Source organism: Brachycentrus maculatus, unplaced genomic scaffold (assembly GCF_059751285.1).
Source record: "Brachycentrus maculatus isolate JH-2025_06_01 unplaced genomic scaffold, ASM5975128v1 h1tg000772l, whole genome shotgun sequence".
In the NCBI taxonomy this organism is placed as follows: Eukaryota; Metazoa; Arthropoda; class Insecta; order Trichoptera; family Brachycentridae; genus Brachycentrus; species Brachycentrus maculatus.
The window spans coordinates 1-16,668 of record NW_028281501.1 but is presented as its reverse complement, the minus strand read 5'-3'; the positions used below and the strand labels follow the sequence as shown (position 1 = coordinate 16,668).

General features: G+C 31.7%; 1 protein-coding gene across 1 annotated transcript in view; it reads left to right on the top strand.

Moving 5' to 3' along the window:
- The window catches only part of LOC148300249 (uncharacterized), a 50,523-nt gene extending 38,554 nt beyond the window's left edge, over positions 1–11,969 (top strand). Inside the window, exons 10-16 of the mRNA XM_088275053.1 lie at positions 1,042–1,325; positions 3,090–3,210; positions 5,144–5,357; positions 6,138–6,372; positions 8,994–9,229; positions 9,866–10,039; positions 10,153–11,969. Of these exons, the coding sequence (XP_088131179.1) occupies positions 1,042–1,325; positions 3,090–3,210; positions 5,144–5,357; positions 6,138–6,372; positions 8,994–9,229; positions 9,866–10,039; positions 10,153–10,798 (1,910 nt within the window). The 3' untranslated portion in view covers positions 10,799–11,969. The remainder of the gene's footprint in view (positions 1–1,041; positions 1,326–3,089; positions 3,211–5,143; positions 5,358–6,137; positions 6,373–8,993; positions 9,230–9,865; positions 10,040–10,152) is intronic.
- The last annotated feature ends 4,699 nt before the right edge of the window (positions 11,970–16,668 follow it).

Here is a 16,668-nt window from a genome sequence, read left to right as displayed (position 1 = left end):
CTTATTTAACTTAATAAGGCTATTATTGGAAAACATAAATTTTTCTCTTTGTCAATGTCTTCTCAAAATTATGACTTTATCCACGAGAGTACGTCAAACCCATAGTATTTATATAAAATAACTTATAATGTTCTTTATCGAGTCATTTCCGAACTTTATCGTGATATTATACATGCATAGATAATTCCGCTTAATTGAGTCATTGGCGTTTTATTGGGTTGGCCGCTTATTTGTTCCAAATTTTAAGGAGAGAAAACTAAACTATGTGACCAATAGTAATTTACGTCGGTTACTTGGAATATCCTCCCGTGTAATTTAAGATAAAATAAATTCTAAATGTAATTTAAGTTTTCCAAATAAGGAACAGGTTTATTTATCATGAATAAAACAGACGTAAAAATAATAACTTATAAAAAATAAAATAAGATGATGAAGAAGTTATTAAACGATGATCCATCCATACCTGTGACAAGGGAGAGTAAAAAAAATATTTACAATTTAAACATTTTTACAGCTTTTATACCATACACTTTTTTTTAAATCTGTGAATGTTTTTTAATAGTAATTATAACATAATTACAATTAAAAAACATTCACAGTGGAATTGTTTAATTGTTTTTTTTAACGTAACTATTTTTGTTAATGTAATTTAATGTTTATTATTGTAATTATTAAAGTAACTATTGTTTACTTTATAATTTTTTTTTTGATAAGCTGTACAATTCCCGAACAAATAAAAGAAATAAAATAAACATGCGAATTTTTAAATCGTTTTTTTTCTTTGAATCTCAACACAATTTTCATTATGATATAGTATTTTTAAATGATAAAAATTATATTAAAAAAAAAATACAATAATGCAATCTTTTTCACTCGCATCGGTAAATTGAGGCAGTCAGTTAATAGGACCAAATGCTCTAGTTCCGATGTGTCCCAATTAAGCGGAAACGTCTGTATACATTATATGTTTCTAACCGTAACGCAATGAATCTTTTGTGATGGATCTCACTTGCCGAACTCACCGTCGCGTTCATTTCACAGGTGATCTGGTTTGGATATATTTCGTCAGCTACTCGCACCACCCGCTGCTGCCCCCGCCCGACAAGGACTCCGACAGCCCCACCTCGCCGCCCCCCATGCCCCCGTCCGTGCTGGGGCTGGGGCTGGGCGGGGAGAGGGGCAGGGGGAGGGGCGCCTCCAGGGGAGGGGGAGGGCCGGAGCACGGGAAGGAGACACCCCGAGAGAAGCAAGGAAGGCAGAATAATACTGCAGGATGCTCCACGCGGCTTCGAATCTGGGACGGCGGCGGGCCTGATGATGCCAATGTAAGATATTAATTTCATTAATTGAAATTGAGATTATAAAAGGACGATGTCATTCGCCTATACTATGTATACTTAGACTTATGTCACTCAAACAGAAATACCGTCCAAAAAAACCGTTATTAAGCCATTTAATAACTTTTCAAGATTTTTACATAAAAAATGACGATGTCTCCGATCTGATTTCTGATCTAAAAATATTATATATCATTTTTGATGAATTCTTTCGACTCAAGCTTTGCTGTCATTCTTCTTTTACTATCTACTATTCCCACTCTTTTGTTCTCTTTTTCTGTTTTCTTTAAAATATAAAAATAATAATAATAAATTTGGATAATTTATAAAGCGCCATTTTCGTAAAATACTACCTCAAGGGCGCTTCATGTATATCGTAGTCATACAGAAGAAAGTGACCAAGTGCATTTGTTTACAAAAACGTAATCATTGCCTATTTCATATATTACTAGCTTAACATTGCCCTGAAAAAATCCTAAAGGATTTTAAACTTGAATGTATAATATATTGACTTGTCAAAAATGACTAACTGCATTGATGCTTATTTTCTTGCCAAGCAAAAGTGACTTAAATGGCCCTCCTTTACATTTTATGTTTTGTTAGTTGGTCACTTTCTCCTGTATGACTACGATATGGCAGTAATATCTTCCACTTTGTGATCCCTCACTTACAAAGTCTGCAACCTATCAAATATATTCTATCCTTACATTAAAAAAAACTCTGTCATTGTGTGGTCTAATCTACCAATTAATTTAAAGTTTTACTTGCTAAATACCACTCTTCGCAATACTCTTCTGTCCTGACATATACTCCTCGCTTCCTTCACATCCATACATTGAGTCATACATGCCCTTCAATCACGCAGACTTTTGACACCACCATATTTTAGGTTCTGATTGACGTGAAGTTTTTTTTGGCCGTCCTCGTTCTGTTCTCCAGGTCACATTCGCCACATATACTATCTTGGTCGTTCTCTCGCTATCTATTTTCTACACCACCTTAAAGAGTTAAGTTAAAAACCACTTTTTCTTCAAATATATTGTGATATGTGTTTCGCTGCATTTCGCATCATGTTCAAACACCATAGTGAAGCTATGTCTAAATTTAATAGTTGTTTCTTGTGACTGTGGAAGTTCATACATTAGTATTTTAGTTATCTTACATTCATTTAATTCAAAACATGAATTATGTTTTTTATTTCAAATCACAGTTCACTAAGCTTAGTTTGTAAACTCTGAACCATTAATAGATCATGATCACAAATATAAGTAGGTACAAAAACGTAGAAATCATAAAAAATATTATTATGTGAATTCATAAACTGCAACATTTTGGAACAATAGAAATTCTTAAAATATCAATTAACTATATGATAACTAAAGCCTCCCCCCCAATTGTCTTTGTTCAAAAATAAGAAACAGCTCCTTATCCCTCTTCATCCTTCAACGTCCCAAGGACACAACTCTAAAATTAAGATTTCACATTCAGTGTTTGTAAATGAATGCATTGAAACGCGTGTCACAATAGATTTTAAGCAATAGTGGCATATACCAAGTAAAACTTAAGATATTAATGCTTGCAATTAGAGTGCTTTACGTTTTCGATTGTAACTATTAAAAAAATATATTAACGACATTAAAAAAATCAAGATCAAATTACTTTTAAGATATTTATGCTGGTAGTCTAATTTCAAAGGATGTTTCACCACAAAAGCAAAATTTATTTACCATGTTTCCTTTGTTGGACCCTTAGGTAAGGATACTCGCTGATCACTGTGATGACGATGGCCCTAAACTCTGTGACCATACTTCCCTTAGTAACCTGACACGGATCACCCGTCCTTGTACTACAGAAGAGAGCTATATAAGCACAGGTAAATTACAAACTTTGAATAATTTATATCCCGTTTAAAGTTTAACCCATTCTGCACAGGGAAAATAAATAATTTGATAAAAACTGAATAACACCTTTAATTATTAAATATTCACTCATAGAATAAGCCCCCATATTTATTGTTAATTCCCAAGAATTAACAATAAATATGGGAGTCGAATACTGCAGTATATCGTTCTGAACATTTTTAATTTGTTGCCGACGGATGTTAGAGGTCAAAATTAAATATGGAACAAAGGTAAAATAAGGGAATGGGTGAATAATCAAGAGATTTTATGAAAATTGTAAAATGTGTATATTCTTAATTTTCCTCGATTTTTTGTGTGTATATTAGGTTAAAATGGTTAAAAACAATAAAAATGTATTCAAAAGAACTCCACCGACAAGATACACAAGGTGGCTTGGTGTCTTGTCTGCAAAAAAAAATTTGCTGTGCATTTTTTAAAAATATGTTTGAAAATTATGATTGAAATAAATATAAACAATTTATGTATAAAAAAATAAATAAAAAAAACTCTTACTTACAAATCAACATTTGTTTTGAGTTACATTGAGTTAGAATTACACAGAGTACAAAAAATTCAAAAACTTTAAGTAAAATGTATATTTTATTAGGGGCAGAAAGGTGATTACACACTATATATAGGTGTCTTTCTTAGAGATATACAAATTCAAATTTCCCGCAATAAATTAATGGTGGCACCTTCCGTGTGGCATGTTGCACCATCTTGTTGAAACCACAGCTCTGTCACATCAATACCATTCAACTGAGATACAAAGAAATAATGGTTCTATAGCGCTCTTTATTATCTTCGAAAAAAAATCTACCTGCCCATAAAGCACATCAAAAAGTGACATTAAATGGATTGAAGGCGTCAAAGGCAGTTCGCTTTAAAACTTTATTTTTAGTTGAAATTGTAATTATTATTTATTAAATAGAACAAATGATAGACTAAAAATCAATGATACGCTATGCTACAATACTAATATAAAAATGATCTAATTGTTGGGTAATATATCCAAAGTTAAACACAGTTATTGGATTGAATTATATTTGTATTAATATTTATGTGATAATATGTAACGCGTTTCGTCTTATTAAGATATATCAAACACTGTCTTATAAGACGAAACGCGTCACATTATCATATATATCGTAGTCGTACAGAAGAAAGTGACTAACTACCAAAACGTAAAATGTTCAGGAGGATCATTTAAGTCACTTTTGCTTGGCAAGAAAATAAACATCAATGCAGTTAGTCATTTTTACCAAGTCAACATATTATACTTCCAAGTTTAAATTCCTTTGGGATTTTTTCAGGGCAATATTAAGCTAGTAAGATATCAAATAGTCAATGATCACGTTTTATTAAAACAATGCACTTGGTCACTTTCTCCTGTATGACTTCGATATGTTAATAAAAGTAGAATTCAATCCAATGACCGTGTTTAATTTTTAATGGATTACCCAACAATTCAAAATGGAATTCTACCAACTGTCTGCAGTTACAATAAATAAAAATTATCTTTAAATATATATTTTCAAAGGCAAAGAAGTATTCAAAAAAAATAATTCATTAATTGATTCGGCAGTTACATTGTTGTAAAATCTATCCATTTTTAAATAATGTTTTACTTAATAAATATGTGTCAAAGTAGATTTAAAAAAAATAGTGGTATTTACTAAGTAAAACATTAATTTCAAATAAAATATTTCAGTTAAATTTTTCTTTTTCATACCAAGATTCAGAAATAAAGTATTGTGTCATGTCAACTCATTAAATACATGTTTTGATAAATTCACTTTCCACGCCGCCTGTAACAAATTCTCAACATCTTCGTTAATTTATATTAATAAGCGCTTCAGAACTGGTGAGATCCCCTCCTATTAAGGGTTTATTTAATTTGCCCAGGCTCCAAGATGGTCCTCCATCATCACACCGCTGAGGGGACCGCCCTGCACCCGGCCACGTTCCGCCTGCGGTACGAGTTCGTGGACACGCGGCTGGGCGGCGACCCTTGGGCGGCCGCAGGCGGCGTGCTGCAGGAGGCGGCGGAGGCGGCGGGCGGCGCGGGGTGCGCTAGGATCTTCAGGAAGATCAAGGAAGCGGACTTTAGCTCGCCCAGGTGAGCGGGGCTAATTGAAAATATTAATTTTCTCCATGCAGAACCCTTTGAGAGCTAATTTTTGAGTCGGTAAGATATAATTAGGTGTATTATTTAAGGGAACAGGCGAATTTGAAATAAAGTGGATTTGATTGATCTAATTAATTTTCTTCAAATTTTCCCCTTGAACAACAGCCTAACACACCCTACTTGAAAATTATTGGCAAAATAATTTCTACGTTGTCTACGTTTTCGTATTTATTTATTGTTATTGCTTTTACAGAAACAATTTATGTGGGTGTGGTGTCGATAGGGCGCAGGTGTGGTGAGAGTGTATCTTGAAAGTGGTGTAACAGTGATGTGTGGGTGTGATATGGTGTGGCTTGGGTGTGACGTAGGTATTATGACAGGGTGTCGTGTGGGTGTGGAATAGGTGTGAAGCGTGGATGTTGTGTGAGTGTGGTACGGTTGTGGTGCGGTGTGATGCGGGTGTGATGCGGGTGTACTGCGGGTGTCGTTAGGGTGTGGGTCAGGTGTGGTTCGGGTGTGGTTCAGGTGTGGTTCAGGTGTGGTTCCGGTGTGGTATGGGGATCTGATTAAGGGTTTTTGTGTATAGGAAAAATAATGAATGTTATAAATAAATAAAAAACTTGAATAACTTCATTTTGCGAATATGGATTATTGCATATTACCCGATTACATAAGGTAGTCACATAGTAGTAAGTTACGGAGAGTGTCATTTATCTCTCGTCTCATATCGACGATATATTCGTATGAAACGAGCATCCTCGTCTTCCCCAGGAACGTGTTCATGTACGGGCGCGGCGGCGCTACAAACCTGACGTGCGTGTACCGCATAGAGGCCGGGCCTGGCGAGCGCGTCGTGCTCACCGTGCGCAACGTGTCGCTGGGCGCGGCGGGGGGCGCCTGCGCCACGGAGCCCGACCCGCACACGGGCCGGCCGCGCTGCGCGCCACACGCGCGCGCCCGGCACGCCAGCCTGCGCGTGTGGGACGCGCCCTGGAAGGACGTGAGGGTGAGTCAACCAATATCATATGTGAACCAATATCAATATGCATTTCACTAGCGGATTTAACAAAAATCGAAGGAATAAAATGAGCTTTTATGGTCACTTGTTAGAATTTGACACATTGTGTCTCATTATTAATTTATTTAAACATATTACATACATAAGTCTGCCTCCGTGGTGTAATGGTTAGCGTGTTTAACTATCATATTGAAGGTCCCGAATTCGATCCCCAGGGGGGGGTGTTAATAAATATTCACGATTTTACACTACAATATTTATTTAATATTACCCTGGACTGGTCCCCGGAGCGCAGGAGTGATAACCTTGCCTTCATGTAAGTAACGATCAAGATAACACTGCGTCAATACGATGCAGTGCCCTATGCACCATTTACTGTGGATAAGGGTTAGAAGAATATTTTTTTTTGTAAGATAAGTACTTTTCATTACAATTGGCGGCACTTTTGACTTTCACATTTTTCCGAAATATTATTTTAATTTTTCAAATTTTACCATAAAAATCTCATTAAAAATATCTTTTGCAATTATCTTCATACAATATAGATTATTTGTATTCCATACACAGAATTATTTTGTGTAATTTTATGTTTATATTTTAAATAAAAATAAATGAACGCTTGTTTAATAAAATGATGAGAATTGACATATTAATAAAAATACATAAATACGTAGTTATTATACAAATAATGGATTTCACTACGTCGCGTCGCTTTGACGTTTTATCCTCGTTAATTATTTAATATTTACCAACCGTAATGTGTTTACATTATTTGATTATCATCAATACCTCGTGTGCTTATTTGACGCGCTTGTTTAAAACACGATTTCATTACAGAATTATTTTCGTTTATCTGATCAAGATTAACATCAATCAAATGACAACATAAATTTGGGGTAGTAGGCGTTATATGTTCGTTACATAACTTAGTGTTATCAAATAATATGCGACAGGTATTACAGTTGATTTTGTAGGCAAGGTTACTTGTTATATTATATTTAAAATGTTAAGTATGTAACCTTATCGTGTTTCATAGGAGAAACAAAAATGAATTATTATAGTAATATTTCACAGTTAGCACAATAAATTGAATTTTCCTTTTTACCATAAATATGGTATACAAAAAAAACATATTTCATCAGTTATAAAAAAATATAAATCACGAAACTACCTCGTTTTTTTCCCTATTACACGTGCTGAATTTATTCCTATGGATTATATTATTTTATTAAATTTTAAAGTCTACAACATGGAATTACCAACTCAAAGGTCATGATTAAATTATTTATGGCTTTTACGAGGTTCGGACTTAACTCCCCACTAAGTTTACTTATTTTTAGATACATTTTATTGAACTATCATTAAATGATACACAAAGTAATGTCAGTCGACTTTTAATAATCACGGCTAGTATTTATCACTTTGCATATAATTTTAGGAAAGATTTTTGAAAAATTAACGCCAATATTTTAAAATTTTCTACGTACTTTTTTTGAAAATATGTTATCAGTGAAATGATTTTTTTTAAAAAAAATTTTTCATTAAAAAAATGTTAAATAACATTTATTCATTTAATGTACCAGAAAATATAGATTGCTTGATTTTATGTAAAATAAACCAAGAAACGTTACAAGTTTTGGGCGAAACTCACATTTTTAAAATAATTTGGCATTAACATTGTGAAAAAACATGATTATTTGAATATGAAAATAAAACACTTACATAAGAGTAATTTAAGATAGTTAATTGCATTACTAGTTTTGAGAATATCAGTTGTTTACGAAACAGGTCATGTTTATTTATAAACTCAAAAGTCCCTTAACAAATATTTTATTAATATATTATCACCATTATGTATATTAAAATAATAACTAGATATTTTTTCACATTTATTTTATTTGACCAGTGATTGGATTTCGTCGTTACCGAAATCACCAGACTGGTGTCTATCTTATATAAAATGCAGTTCCACCAAGAACGTCACTTCAAAACTTAAATATATTAAATTAAGTACAAAAAAAACTTAAGCATTATCCTTTTGAATCACAACTTGGGTATATCGAACTGGGGTATATTCTGTTGGGTATAATTCTGTTGGGTGTATCGAACTACAAAAGATGAATTAATTTGATTTTGTTCAGAACAAGCCATATAAAAAACGAAGGGAAAAACTACTTACTTTAAGAAAAAAATGTTGCTTATGAAGCAACATTGTTTTACGAAAACTATGAGTAGTGTATGTAGAAATGTACTCTTTTTTATTGGCAAAGCACCCAAAATTGAGTGATACATGCCATACTAATGATTTTACTTGAACATTTTTTTAATGATTTTACTTGAAGTTACTTAAACATTTTTGTCATACTTATTAAAATGCTTTATGACCGCACTATAGGAGTTCATTGATAAAAACGTACACTTGTTCCAGCAGTATTCAGTTTGACCATAATTTATGATTATTATTGGAATTATTAAATGAACCCCTTAGAAAAAACTGCAGTAAATTACATAAAAATATTAATTTGTTTTGTTTTGATTACAAATAATTTTTTTACCGTAATAAATATGCATTGACATACATATAATTTCTAGACTTTTTTCCTTGGCAGGTTCCCCGTGCTTGCTTGTGTGACAACACAACATCGTCAGATCCAAAACCTCTCATCATCCAGTCCTCTTCTCGTGCTCTGGAGTTAATGTTTAGCGTATCGTCCTTCAACATTACTGACGACTATACGGATATCTACTTCCATGCCAGTTTTGAGCTAATCTCTACCTCAGACTGCGGACGAAAGCAGAGATTGAGAGGATCTGGAGGAGAGGAAGAAATTGCTCACCCGGCAAGGTAATAAATAGAATGACTTCTAAAATCAGCTAATTTATATTTTGTAATCCGAGAGTTAATATTTCTTGAATGTTTTCCGCAGATACTTTGTGGCACATTTTATAATATCTTTATAAAATGAATTAACTTTGTTTTGAGTACTTTTTTATTTATACAATTTAACCTACCGGTTTCAACAATACCTTATAAATTATCATTTTGGAAATTAAAAAAGCCATTAAACAAGATTTAAATATTATAAATAATCAATTAAAATTGAGTAACAGTCCTATTTTTGATATTTTTCCCATTTCTGTTCCTGAAATTTCTGCACAGTAGGTTTTTGTGTTTTTTGTGTGTTCTCCACTTTACGTATGCGTGCGCAGCTTCATACTGTTTTGTTGGGTGATTCCATTAGTGGTTATTTGAGGTTGCTATGCAATGAATAATAAAAATTACATTTAGGATTTATATGGAGTGTGTGGAAATTTTTGGTAAGAGTATTTTATGTTTTTGATTTAAAATAAACCCTAATGATGACAAAGTATTGTCGAAACCGGTAAGTTAAATTGTATTTATAAAAGAAGTGGTGAAAACAAAGTAAATTAATTTTATAAAGACAAGAGTTAATAATTTAATATGTTTTTTTCTCTGTAGAAGTCGAGCTGAAAGTGCTTGCAGTGGCATGCCGTGGGTAGTAGAAGCCAGAGATAATCGCAGCTTATTTCTACTCACATGGGGTGCTCTACTTCCCTTAACGCCTTCGCAAGATGATCCTGCAAGATGCTCTACTAAAAATCGTCTCATGATCTATACTGGAAGACCACCAAAGTAAGTTTTATATTTTTCACCAATTACAAACTCATCAACTTCAGTTAGTCAGAAATAAATAATATTAAATGCCACGTCCAAAAATATTTATGTAGCTTTTCTTTCTTTCCAAGGCTCATCAAAGTTATCTGTCCATCAGAACCCAACACGCGCCAATTCGCAGTCCAGGTGTTCTCTGAAGATTGGTTCTCGAACACCGGACAAACGAGCGTACCCTCAGTATACTTGACTCCACCCAAACCGCCAACATTTCTCCTGGAGTTTATAGCCAGAGAACCGGGATTAGCTGCTTTCTCGTGGCTCGAGATATCCAAATCCCGCTCTAGCCTCCTGCAGCAGCTTCAAGCTGATTCGATCGAACCAATTGAGAAACCAGAGTACAGCAATGATACATTGAGCGCTTTTAACGCAGACTGCACCTACAAGTGTCCTGAGCTTAACGCGTGCATCAGTTCTTCGTTGTGGTGTGACGGAAGAGTCAACTGTCCATCGGGCTACGATGAAAACGAGATGCATTGTGGGGTCGGTAGGAGGTTCTTCAAACAGTTTCCGGGAGGCGTGTACACCGCTTTGGGGTGTACGGCGGCAGTGCTGGCCGCTTGTATCCTGTTCACAATATTCGCTCTGATCGCGAGGTTCAGACGAACCAGAGACAGGAGGCTAGGCAAGAAGAAGCTACTGGCGACTGCTGACGGAAGACGATTAACTGAAGAACTGTTATTAGATCCAGGCAGCAACACCAACACGGTGAGCTCCTGACATAAGGACAGATCTGTGGAGTACATACACGTGGATAGAGAAACCACTGTATAAAACTGGCGAATCTGTCAAAGCGCGGTCGTTTAAACCTTAAGCATTTTGTTATGTACAATCATTACAAAATATTTAAGTTACTCGATTGTACGCAAGTGTATGATTCGCCATTGTATTTTTCATCACAAGCTAACGAACAATGATTGAAATCGTGTATTATACGTACCCCATGTCGAATTTATTTCCCTCCCAAGTCAATCAGTGCGAAATGTCGTGTTAGTTGTGATGAAAGATACGTACTCCCCGATCTGTTAAAAATGAGACTGTTATAATATAATTCAGTGACTATACACGTGTATCAAATAAAATATGACGTTTTATCGAAATTCTGTAAAAACATATTTGTGAAGTGATTATTAAAAGACAACTTAAAAAATTGACTCTATAAAAACATATAAATCGTTAATAAATAATTGAATTGATAAATAAACTCAATTTCTACTTATGTAGATATTAAAATATAATATGAAACACACTTAGAAGAAATATATATATTAAAATGCACTAGTTTAATTGATAAAAGCTCAAAAGTGATTAAAACATCATTCAACTTTTCCGGAAAATTTACATTCGATAAACACAATCTATAATTACTTAAATAATACCGAAGTAAGGGAAATAATACAATTTCGAAATTAATTAATAACAATTAGATAATTTGTTTTGGATCTTTGTTTGTTTTCAATACTCAGGGTAAAATAAAGAGAAATATAATTGTTCTATTCACTTTCCGATAAGAACATACTCGAACATGATTGAGTACATACTTAACATATGTATTATATAAAATTATTTTTTAACTTACTACTGACCCTCTTTTACTGCGTTTTTTAAAAAGAAAAACACAAAGACTTATACTTAAAATATAACATAGAATTCCTTAGAATAAGGACACAAAAATAAGAAATAAATAAGAGAGGTTACTAATAACGGATGTAGTCAAAAATATATTGAATTAATATGAAAAAATAGTCATGTGAAGATGAAACATTTATTTATTGGAAATAAATGGGGTGAAGTTTTTGCCAAAACTTGTGTTCTTAAGCACGTACATTTTACTGCCAATTGCACATTAATATTAAATTATCATCTACCATATTAAAATGAAAAAAATGTAGCTGAAGTCATTAATAAAACATTTTTGTTAAATTAATTTTTTCATTTCGTTTCCTTAACACAAAATATTCCTTCTGTCTAAAAAATTAAATAACTTACGAAATCTGAAGCTAGGTTTTATTTGAATTACATTTTAAATGTATGTATTTTATACCATAAATAAACATAAAATAACGAGAATTTTTTTTCTTTTGCTACAATATAAAAAAAGCTTTCTTTCAAGCCTCGGTAACGTTACGAGAAGCGAAAAGCTCATCAGAATAAAAGAAGAGCATCAATGTCGACGCCACGGCTTTTATTTTGTTCTTAGCTCTCACACTCGCCCCTCGTATTGCGTCAGTAACATTTATATTGTTGAAAAAGATTTTATTAAAAAAAAAATAAGCGTTTAATTGTGAATAAAAATCATCTTGATATTAAACAATTTTTACTCATAATTCAACGATCGACGATCATATTTTATGTCGTATATTAAAAGCATTGTTAACTTTGTGTTATGGTAACAAAACACTCTCGTTACCATTCATCGTTCACTTTCTGTAATACCACTTTAAAGTGAACGATGAATGATAAAGAAAGTGTTTAATTATTTTGATTAAAACTCTATGAAATATTATGTGAAGTTAAGGGTGAATGAAGAAGATATTTTTTGTCACCTCCGGTGGTGTAATGATTAGTGTGTTTACCTGCCGTGCCGCAGGTCCCAGGTTCGATTCCCAGGGGGGGGGGTCAAACAAATAAGAGAAGTTTTTTCACTCAACTCTTTACTTAATTTTACCCTGGACTGGTACATACGGACTCTGAGCGGACTCTCAAGTCAGAGTTTCTCGGTTCGAACCCGCTCTACCACAATTTGATACCTATTTCTAATAATAAGCCACTTACACTTACTTAGGCTCATAGAAATAGTATGAAATTGAAATATTTGTGTAGATAATAAAAACACAAATATTTATCTTTACAAAAAAATGAGATATCACTGCGGTTATATGATACAGTGACCTATTCACCATTTGATGCGGATAAGGGTTAGACGAAAAAGAAGATCGAGCATTATGCTATAACAAGGGTGAATGAAGATTTTTTCATTTAGTATTTTTTTAATATTATTTTTTGACATCTCATCAAAGATGAAGAAGAATATGGAAGTCTGGGCATTTACGGGGCTGACGACCGTCATAGGCTGGTTTAAGTATTCACTTTACACACGTGTAACATTCACCAATTCTACCCATTATTGACAACCACACTACTCAAATTCTTGGAAGTTCTATAAATATGAACCAATTTAGAAACCTTGTTCTTGAATCACTAGAACTTCACTAGAGACATCTATTGGTGAGATGTAAAGAAGCTTTTTTATTAAGCAGAAACTCTTATATTAGTATGTGAGATCCGAATCCTGGATTATAATCACACACATGAGAAACGCCAGAAAATACCATTTTCATTTTTATTATTAAGCTTATAATTTGACCAGATAATTTATTTACAACATTTTGAGTGTGAGTATTTTTTTAATAGATTTCATTTGATGTCTATGATAAATTTAAGTTACATATTTACAAAAACTCAGTTTGTAATTAAATATCAGTTATATTTGCAAATAAAGTAAGTTTGTTGGTGGATGAAAAATCCATTTGGATTTCCAAAATCCCTTGTATCCAGGTTGTTCGGAAAACCGTGGATAAATCATGGTACAGAATGCGAGTCGGGGATGTTGGCTGTACCTCGTGGGGAGTAATTCATAGCGCCACCCCTAGGATCAATTATTTAGGCTTAAGAGCTTCCCTTCCGCCGGGGTGCCAAGGCTGGCCAGGGGGGTGGAGGTGTTTTATGTCCACGTTTTGTCCATATCCTGTCTGGCGGAGCGTGGCGCACCGGAAAATCTGACAAATGATCCTAGTTCCTGGACCGAATGTTGAGTTGGTAAGTTTAAAATTAATAATGGTAGGTACCACTTGTTTGGATGAAATCGAGGACCGTCTTTACAAATCTAAATATTATTTCCTTAATTCTGTTTTTTTTTTAAATATTTAAGTATTATTGATATGTTTATTTATCCATTTAAATGAGTATAAGATAAGTATACGGCTGTCCAAATTTAAAACACAGTAAGGGACATTTTTTTGTAGTAGGTTTTTTTTTGCATTTTTGGACTAAGTAGAGTAAATAGACTACAAAAAAATGTCCCTTACTGTGTTTTAAATTTGGACAGCCGTATAGATATAATAATTAATTAATTTAAGAATATTTATTATTTTTAAATATTTTAATTTTTTTACATTAATAAAGATGAAGAAGAATATGGATGGCTGGGTATTTTTTCAGGGCTGACGAACTGTCATCGGGTGGTTAAATGATCGCATTCACCATTCTAGACATGATGGACAACACTTTTCAACCACACTACTCATAGTTTTAGAACTCCTAGATCTATGATTGATCTTATGATACAGTATATGTGAGTTTACAAGGGCCATCTATGTTGGATTGAGCAAACTATTATTGGAGAAAACCTGGATATTTTAACAGTTATTTTGACAGACTCAAAATGTTGAATGTGAATAAAAAAATTGCCCCAAAAATAAAAAAAAACACGTTTTAACTTATAGCATAAACATTACGACAAATCATTGTTGAAATTAAAAGGAATAAATTCTTAGAAAAATAAATTTCTTTTTTTATTTTCAATATCAGATCAAATTTTCGTTAAAACTTCAACGTCAGTGCTTTAATTTAACAATTTTGTATTATTTTACGAACTTTTTTCAACTCTCTTGTTTGCCCTACAACTTTTTTGTTTTGAGGATTTAAAAAAAATACTTCGATGGTCATGTGGTATGTACCATATATTTGAAGGTACATACAGCATTATTTAGACGTATGTCGAAGAACTCATGTATACGTAAATATACAGTAAAACCCTTACGGCACAAAACCCTTTTTTTTAAATTTCCACTCTGAAAAATTCATGCGATGGACACTACCCACTACCCATTCCAATATTCCCACGGTTTAGAAATTTCCACAGCTTCTTTCATTTTCCCACCAGTGTTGTTTTAAATGTCATTCACACATCGTCAAACCTGTGAACGCTCATTCGGTTCTTATCCGTTTTAATAGCAGAACATTTCCTACTTTCCTAGTTGGACATGCCCGTTCCATAGAGCCTGAGCAGGCTTGTACAAGGGTTTAAGCTTGTCACGTGTTGTGCATTTCATACAAAAGTTCTTGGCGTGTAATCTGATGAGAGGATTGTGGATTTCACTCATCAAGGTTTGGTTTATTGTACACGCTCACATTTTACCGAAGCTTTATTTGGAAATTCCAATGATTAAAAAAAATAGACGACAGCAATTTATTAATATTTATATTTATGTTTAAGGTATTTATAATAGGTGAAAAAATCTATTTTAGTTTTTTTGTAATTTTCTAGTATTTTTTGAAGGTTTAAAAAAATAACGGTATTAATAAAAATAATAAGTATCATTCTAAAAAAATATGAAAATATCATGTTTTAATAAGGATATATTTGAAACATAAACACTAAGTTTTGAATTTTTTATCTTTGACCCAATTTGCATAAAATTGGTCCTAAGGGCAGTACGTTGAAACATCTCCTTAGAGCATTACATATAATTTAGATTATTAGATATAAGAATGAAAAACATAGTAGGTGATGAAAGCAAAGGAGATTATGGTGAAATATGACTTCTTTATCTAAAAATAAATAAATAACATTTTATTCATATGTATGTATAAATTTAGTTTATGAATATTTATATGAACATAAATAATACCAACATTAAAACCTTAGTTATAAACGAAATCCTTTTCCATGCACTCCACAGCCGTCATAATTTCAAAACTACTCTAAAACCTTTTTTACCAGGAAACGTTGCGTAGAATATTTTAAGTTTATTTAGAAAGCTCTGTGAAACAGTTTGTCGAACATTAACGAAATGCAATGACTTTTAATGTGAAAATAAAATTAAACTTATTTTTAAAATATTTTTGTCTGTGTGATAAAAATGAAGAAATGATTCATATATATATTTACATATATATTTTTATATAAATATTTATATATATATATATATATATATATATATATATATATATATATATATATATATATATATATATATATATATATATATATATATATATATATATATATATATATATATATATATATATATATATATATTTATATATATATATATTTATATATATATATATATATATATATATATATATATATATATATATATATATATATATATACATACATATATATATATATATATATATATATATATATATATATATATATATATATATATATATATATATATTTATATATATTTATAAATGTATATATATGTATATATATATATATATATATATATATATATATATATATATATATTTATATATATATATATATATATATATATATATATATATATATATATATATATATATATATATATATATATATATATATATATATATATATATATATATATATGTATATACATATATATATATATATATATATATATATATATATATATATATATTTATATATATATATATATATATAAAGAAATGATTCATATATATATTTACATATATATTTTTATATAAATATTTATATATATATATATATATATATATATATATATACATAA